General features: G+C 38.2%; 1 protein-coding gene and 1 non-coding gene across 2 annotated transcripts; both read left to right on the top strand.

Annotated features, from left to right (window-relative positions):
• Positions 1-855: 855 nt before the first annotated feature.
• Positions 856-960, top strand: LOC113831814. Its single transcript, XR_003484336.1, has one exon. It is a non-coding gene; the product is annotated as a small nucleolar RNA U13 (small nucleolar RNA).
• A 994-nt stretch (positions 961-1,954) lies between these two features.
• On the top strand, positions 1,955-2,899 carry LOC100757855 (olfactory receptor 494-like). Its single transcript, XM_027410327.1, has one exon. The coding sequence runs from the start codon at positions 1,955-1,957 to the stop codon at positions 2,897-2,899; it is 945 nt and encodes a 314-aa protein (XP_027266128.1).
• The last annotated feature ends 5,850 nt before the right edge of the window (positions 2,900-8,749 follow it).

Here is an 8,749-nt window from a genome sequence, read left to right as displayed (position 1 = left end):
TTATAAAATCATAATAACATTGAGTTTCTTACTTTGAAATGAATTATTATACCAAGAGGTAAGATTGTGACTTTGTTGGTAAATGGTGATATTTTATTCTTGAAATGTACTGTATCTATGAACCATGGTGGAGAAACAATTCAGATGAAATCAAGCAATTATGCAACAGGCTAAAAAAACCCTAAACTTTCATAGAATCACCTTATATTTCCATAAGTAAATTATTCATAATGATCAGCTTAAAATAAGTTTTCATATATTTCTAATTTATAAGACAGAAATCAGCATGAATTTCATAGATGTATACATGTAACATTCAGCCAACCTTTAAATGCTTTGGTAGCAAACATTATTTGCAAAGACCTACTTTGTTTGTGGGCTGCATGTTCCAGCATCACAAGCATCACTGCAGACAAATGAGGATGTAAATATAGAATGTGAAGAATGGAAATCAATCTGCCCCCCCCCCGCTGGATAAGCTTTGGAAAAGGCCTTAACTTCTTAATATGAATGTTTTTTGACAATTGACCTGTGTTAAAAACATTAATTTATGCAATCACACTCCAGTTAGAAGATACTGTGACTCTGGGAAAGGATTTGGTACCTAAACAAAATGATAATAATAATGTGCTAAATGTTATTCATATTTTACATGATAATAAAATTCATATTTCAAATTATTTTAAAGAGCAATGATCTATTTAGAAGTATTTAATAAAATATTTAAGGAGCTTAATACAGGAAGTTTCATTTATAAATTTAGTGTGATTTTTATTTAGTTTGACAGACTTTGGGATCGATATCACCAACAAAACACCTTTCTATGTACTAATCATTAGAAAGCTGAAATGGCTGATCCTTTTTTGGTTCATAAGCATTATGATTAAGGATTCATGTCAATGAGTGACAGGTGCCACTCATTAAACTTTGTTAGGACATGGATGCATTACCTGTCTGATGTGAGCAAAAAGGAAAAAATGGGAAAAAGAAAACTGAAATTCGATCCTTCTGTCTGCCCATAATTTGTGTATTTCTGAAGGGAACTGCCACCATTTATTTATACTCTGGCTACAAAAAAATAGATTTAGTTCAACCTGCCTGCTGTTCATAACTAATACTCTTTTAAAACATATGTTATTTTTATTTTGTGTATATGAGTGCTGCCTGCCTGTAGATATGTGTACCATGTGTATGCCTGATGCCAGTGAGGACCACAAGAGGCACTGGGTCTTGAGAACTGTAAAAACTGCTGTGAGAAGCTATCTGGGTGCTGGGGATGAAACCCAGGTCCTCTGTAAGTGTAGTATATATATATATATATTTTAAAGACCATACATTTATATGTGTGTATCTCCTGTAAAATGTAAATTATAAAAAAACTTAATGTTATTTCATAAAAATAAAAATAGGAATGCATACAATTTTTTAAAATCATCCGCTGGTGAGTTAGTAAATATTCAATAAATTTAGCAATGATTTAAGTCTTCATTATATAATCCTATGATTTTACATTTTAATCCTTTGTTATACTTATAATAAATGCTTTGATATTTGTAAAATACATTTATTTCTCTATTTGAGTGAAAGGAATATTGCAGGCAACATAGCATAAGTGTGGATGTCAAAGAACAATGTGCAAGATTTGGTTCTCTTCTCCCACCATGAGAGTTCCAGGAAACAAACTCTGGCCATCATGTGTCAGGCTTGGTGATAAGAACATTTACCACAATATTTGTACTATATCTCTAGCATTTGTGATTAAATTCTTTGAGGAACTTACTACACAGAAGTGTGAAAACAATGAAATCCATGATTAAAATATCTATCATTGGTCCTAGTTTTTGAATAATGTATCAGTTTGTAATCCATGTCTGTATTAAACGAAATGGAGTAACCTATTTATAAATGTAATATCTCTATCACAGCCTTGTTTTGGGAGGAGCTACACCACTCCATGGCTTTCCTGGAGGATGGGAACCACACTGCAGTGACAGAGTTCATTTTGTCAGGCTTGACAGATGACCCAGTCCTTAGAGTTGTCCTCTTCACCATCATCCTGTGCATCTACCTGGTGACTGTGTCTGGGAACCTCAGCACCATCCTTCTCATCAGAGTCTCTTCCCAGCTTCATCATCCCATGTACTTTTTTCTCAGTCACTTGGCTTCTACTGACATAGGCATCTCATCTTCTGTCACACCCAATATGCTTGTCAACTTCCTGGAGAGTCAAAATACTATCTCATACCTTGGATGTGGAATCCAGCTCAGCTCAGCTGCTTTCTTTGGATCTGTTGAATGCTTCCTTCTGGCTGTCATGGCTTATGATCGCTTTATGGCAATCTGCAACCCACTGTTTTATTCAACTAAAATGTCCACACAAGTCTGTGTCCAGTTGGTTCTGGGATCTTATGTAGGGGGTTTTCTTAACACTTTGTCATACACCCTTTCATTTTTTTCTTTTCTTTTCTGTGGACCAAATAGAATCAATCACTTTTTCTGTGATTTTGCTCCTTTGATGGAACTCTCCTGTTCTGACGTCTGTGTCTCTGGAGTTGTTATCTCATATTCTGCTGGATCAGTCACTATGACCACACTGCTTGTCATATTTATATCCTACACCTACATCCTCATCACCATCCTCAAGATGCACTCCACTGAGGGTCGCCAGAAAGCCTTCTCTACCTGTACCTCCCACCTCACTGCAGTCACTCTCTACTATGGCACCATCACATTCATTTATGTGATGCCCAAATCCAGCTACTCCACAGACCAGAACAAGGTGGTGTCTGTGTTTTACATGGTGGTGATCCCTATGTTGAACCCCCTCATCTACAGCCTCAGGAATAATGAGATTAAGGGTGCTCTAAATAGACAGCTTGGTAAGAAATTATTTTCATAGGGTAATTAGTTGTTTTGTAAAACTTAATATAATAATGGCAATCAGCTGTGGGTGTCTACCTTGAACTGAACTGAAATCCAGATGCAGAGAAGGAAGACTGACTGATGAGCAAAGGGGTCCATACCAGGCTGGTGAAACCCACAGAAACAGCTGATCTGAACAAGGTAAAACTCTTGGTCCCCAGACTGATAGCTGGGAAATCAACATGAGACTGATCCAGATCCCCTGAATGTGGGTGTTAGTGAGGAGACCTTGGAAATCTATGGGACCTCTTGTAGAGGATCAGTACTTATCACTACCATAGGAATGGACTTTAGGAGCCCATCGCACATGGAGGGATACTCCCTGAGCCTAGACACAAGGGGTTGGCCTAGGCCCTATCCCGTAGACTATGACAGACTTTGAAGACCCCCATGGAAAGCCCCACCCTTCCTGGGGAGCAGAAAGGGTATGGGATGGGTAGGGTGTTAGTTGGGGGAGCAGGGGAGGAGGGGAGGGGGACCTGAGATTGACACGTAAAATAATTTTCTTTCTAATTTATATATATATATATATACATATATATATGTATATATATACATATATATGTATATATATATATAAATTAAAAGACATACAAAATCAAAAAATAATGGCAATCAGCAAGACCAATGTGACCTTCATCTTAGGTTTGGTTATTTAGCTTTCTTGTTACACCTTTTGCCCTAATCTCATATTTCTTCCAGTATATATAGCTAGGGTATTTTATTGCATTTCTCTGTTTTATAATATTCAATGTGTCTTTCAGAATCTTATACAATGTATTTTGATCACATTCACATCCTCTCCACAACTTTTCTCAGTCCTGTAGCTCCATCTCCTACTCACGAAACACTATGTCCTTTTTTTGGCAGATCTAACTTGGACTGTATATGCTTAAGTATGTATCCATCAGTTATGTATGGTTAGCCTCCTGGGACCACACTCTTAAAGATAATTGACTCTCTCTTGCATACATCAGTTACCTATTACACTTCAGTTAGAGCTAGACTGTATGCCCAATTCTCTCCATGGTAGGATTTTGTCTGGTTTGAGCTTGTAGATCCTTACATCTACCATGAGTTTATATCTACAACCATTCTGTTGTATCCTGAAAATAATATTTCTTTGTAGTCATCCAATACCTCTAGTTTTTACCATCCCTCCTTCTGCTCTTTCACAATGATTCTGAACTGGTAGAGAAGGGGGTATGATGAAGATATCCTGTTTAGAGATGACAATTCCACAGTCTCTAATTATCTGCACATTGTCAAGTTCTACATTAATCACCATCTACAGCAAAAAGAAGCTGCTCTAATAAAGGTTGGGAGATAAACTAATCTACGGGCATAATTACAATCCATTGCAAATTGGTTTTTATACTATATGTCTTTTAAGCAAGATAATGGTGACTGGTTATTCCCAAGGGACTACAACCCGTTTAGCTTAGGTTTTTGTCCTGATAGTGTTGTTAGATGTGGGTTTCATCTTGTGAAGCTAACTTTAGATCCAGTCAGTGTGTAGTTACACCCATGATGTTTGTACCACTATAGCACCAGTAGGCATGTCTTGCCATGCAAGTGGTTATTTTAGCTTGGAAGTTTCAAAAGACAACACATATAATGTTTATAAAGATGATCATATTAGGCTGTTACTATTTACAAATTTAATTCCTTCCACTCACTTCAGAATAGAATTCAGATACTCATCTATCTTCTATAATTCTCTCCTTGAATTACCCTGACTTGCATTTTATTTCTAGAGATTATCAGGATCAGTGTACTTGCTATTTGGTGGATTTAGTCCACTCTTCATACTTACAAGCCCTTCTCAGTTTGCTGCCTAAATACAATTTTCCCATGGAAATTTCATTGCTATCCTACCTAAACTAAAAGCAACACCCTCATTAATGCTATCTTTACCACTGATAATATTTCCATTTATTCTTCTCCACAATGTTCTAAGTTTTAAATGGTTGATTCTTCTCTATGGAACTTTCTACTGAAGTATCAATTTCATGAGAATTATTTCAGAAGTAACATATTTTTAGGATATGTCAGTACCTACTTGGCTTTATGTTACAATAAATACTCAATATCTAGATGAATTGAATGGCTCATTACTTATGCTGCATCTACCTGTAAAACAATTCTAATATGCAACAGACTGTTCCATAATTTGTTTTTGATACTTTTTCCTAAACTATTCTCAAAGATGTCCAGAAAAGAAAGCTAAAAATCTTCACAGATATGTTAACTAGTGTTCCTTATTGGTCATTAACATTTTATTTATCAATTATCAAAGCTCAGATAATACTTAATGCGAAATATAGAAAACAGTTAAACATTCTGACCTCAGAGATTTGGATTAAGTGTTTATGGGGAGGCTAATTTGTTCAAGAATTTGTTGAGAATAGTATATTGAGACTCCCACTGTTAGTATGTGAACATCAATGTGTATCTTAGTTGTAATAGTGTTTATTTTACAAACTTGGGTGCCCTCATATTTTGGGCATAGATGTTAAGAATTGAAATTTTATCTTGGTGGGTTTTTTTTCCCTTGGTTAGTTTGTTGTGTCATTTCCTAGTTCTTCTGATTAGCTTTGGTTTGAAGTCTATTTTGTCAGATATTAAAATGGATTCACTAGCTTGATTCTTAAGTCCATTTTCTTAGAGTTTTTTTCTAACCCTTTATTTGAAGATAATATCTGTCCTTGATATTAATGTGTGTTTCTTAGATGCAGTAGAAGGACCAATCCTATTTTAGCATCTGTTCTGTTAGTCTGGTATCTTTGTTGGGGACTTGATACTGTGAGATATTAATGACCAATGATTTTTGTGGTTGTAGTTTGTCTTGGTGGTAGTTGTTGTGGCAGGTGTGTGTGTGTGTGTGTGTGTGTGTGTGTGTGTGTGTGTGTGTGTGTGTGTGTGTGTGTGTGTGTGTGTGTGTGTGTGTGTGTGTGTGTGTGTGTGTGTGTGTGTGTGTGTGTGTGTGTGTGTGTACTTCCCTTCTTGGTTTCTCTGGTCTGAGACTATTCCCTATATTTTCATGAATTTAATTAACCTCTTTAGGTTGGAATTTTCCTTTTATTGCCTCCTGTAGGGCTGGATTTATAGATAAATAGTATTTAAAATCAGCTCTATCATGGAATGTGGATTTTTAGCACACTAGCTGATCAGCCCAGGGAAACAGATAAGCTAATCAAAGACCTTCACCACACCCTCCTCTCCTCCAAATTCAATTCCCCCGTCTCACCCTAACTCTACAACAGAGTATCTGTTGTATCCTCCCCTGAGCACTTACATCCATCTACTATGGATTCCATAATCCCCCCTCAAGCCTCCATTCCTAAACTTGTTGCTTTATCTCATCTACCAGCTCTATCAGGCACTCCCTACAACCCAAAGATCACTCCTGCAAGGGAATCTTGTAGGCAGACTGCAAATGTTCACCTCTCCTTCTGGTCCTCCTGAACCGATCCCCTGACTCTCATCTCTAACTCTGTAGCACATCACCTGTTGCAGTCTCCCTTTCTGAACTGACCAGATCTCCAGTGGATCACAAAGATCTTCTTCTCTAAGCTTCCTTCCCCCAACTCTTCCTTTTTTCTCTTTCTGTCTCACCCTTCCCACTCCTCCTGGCCCAGTATTGTCTGCTGACCCAGATGCCTCTGATTGTACTCTCCCTCATATCTAAAATAAAACCTTTTCCTCAAACTACGAGTGGCCTAGTCCTCATTTCCATTGATCTGGTGCCAAAACCACAGGAGTGGCACATTTGTGTTCTTTTCTATGGGATTCAGCCTTTTTGAATTAAGCTGCTGATTTGACTCTCCTAAGGTATGTATGGATCCTTTAGTTCTTCTGCCACCCACCTTATTTCACTCCAAATTCCAGAGTCTTCCTCTTCAGCTGCTTCTTCCCTCCACCTTCTCTAACCACTCATCTCTATCCCTCTCTCCTCATCTACTCAGTGTCTCTCTGGCTCCTGAAATTTGGTACACCTCTTGGGCAGTACTCATTTATCTTGATCTCTCTGACTCCTGTAGCCTGTTACACCCTCTTGGAGTCCCTGTCTGGGCATCTCTCTGGATGGCTATGACCTCATGGGCTTATGTTGTAAGACACTCCCTCCCCTTTCCAAAAAGCGTCTCCCAGTCTACCTAATCAGCTGCCTCCTCCTCTCTTGCTTAAGTGAATAAATGTCACACCAGAACTGCCTGCTTTGTCTACTAGTACTACAAAAGCCACACTTGACTGCTCCAGGGTGCTCCCCTCACCTTACTGGCCCTCAGTCATGTGGAAAGGGATGCTGCTCCTCTGTGATTTGGGACATTTCTCTCTGACGAGTCTCTCAGTCTACCTGGGGATTGAAATTCTTGCTGCCATGACACTTACCCCGTCTGTTCCCCTTGTTCTCTGCTCCTTCCTGGAGCTTCATAACCTCTCTCTAAGAGATGCAGTCCTGCAGCTTCCCTCTGCCCTCCTGAGCATCTGCAAATTGGAATTCTTCCCCTGGAAGAGTTCCTCTACTTTGTGACCTAGTTTCCTCTCAGTAAACTTTTAGAAGTCCCATAATTTCCCTATGCCCTCATAGGCCTGTGACCATTCCCTCATCTCCCACATGTTTTCAGCTCCCTTCTGGAGCTTGCTCTCTTCCACTTTGGAGCTACTGTTCTGTCTTTTCCTTAAGCCCTCCAGCCTCTATGATATTGGAATCCTCCCTCAGTTGGAGTTCCTCTACCATGCAACACTGTCCAATCTCAGCTCCCTTCTGAAAGTCCCAGAGTTTCTTTATGAACTCCTGAACCTATGATGTGACCCTTTTCCTCACTCCCCACCTTCATACCTGCCTGCTCTGTCTCTTCCTTATACCCTCCTAGGCCTCTAGTTTCCTTTCACCATCCTAGACCTTATATGATACCTTCTCTTTTCCTCCTTGAACTCAAATATTTTATTAAAGCTTTACTGTCTTACTGCCCAAAGCTTGGCCTTGGCCTCAATACAGCTCAATCAGTGGCCAAAGATTGACACACAACATTTTCAAATTCTCTCATATGGTAACAACTTCTGCCATTGCACAAAGAAATGGTCACAAAAGCTCTTGTAACTAAACTTATTCTGTTCTACTACCCCAAAGATCCCTTAAATCTAAGGTTTTTTTTTCTCTACTTTTCATTCTAAGAATTCTGTCATTATTATGATTTCTTTGCTCTCTGCTCTCAAAATAAAAGCTCTTAAGATGGTGCAGTAAACTTTCTCAGGTTATATAAGTATATTGGACATAGTTTAAAATCGGTAACAAAATTTAGCTTAAAACTTACAATGAAAGGCATATAGTTCTTTATTTTTTGGTTTTTCAAGACAGGGTTTCTCTGTGTAGCTTTGGAGCCTCTCCTGGCACTTGCTTTGGAGACTAGGCTGGTCTCAAACTCACAGAGATCCACCTGTCTCTGCCTCCCAAGTGCTGGGATTAAAGGCGTGTACCACCAATGCCCAGTTTATAGTTTTAAAAAGTCTGAGTATGGATAATCTTAATTTGGCACAACATACTATACATCTGATTCAACTCTTGTTTAGAATATACTGTGTATGTAAGTTGGAATCAAATAGATCTAGTAGAAAAGTAGATGCTTTTAAGTCTAACCATATGGCTTTTCTCCATGTTGACTGATGACCTCATTAGGGTGGAAGGAAACATATGGTTGTTTTTTATAAAGAATTTGTAGCTTTATCCCTGTTAAGTTTAAGCCTTAAAATTTTGAGTTGAAAATTAATTTTAAGACTTTTTAACATCAAAACAAAACTTGAAACCATCATAAATGGAGTCTGT

The sequence above is a fragment of the Cricetulus griseus genome, chromosome 3, assembly GCF_003668045.3.
Source record: "Cricetulus griseus strain 17A/GY chromosome 3, alternate assembly CriGri-PICRH-1.0, whole genome shotgun sequence".
Lineage (NCBI taxonomy): Eukaryota > Metazoa > Chordata > Mammalia > Rodentia > Cricetidae > Cricetulus > Cricetulus griseus.
This window is presented reverse-complemented; position numbering and strand designations above follow the sequence as displayed.

Excerpts from the sequence above, each read along its gene's own strand:
- LOC100757855 (XM_027410327.1), top strand. The coding sequence starts at position 1,955 with ATGGCTTTCCTGGAGGATGGGAACCACACTGCAGTGACAGAGTTCATT.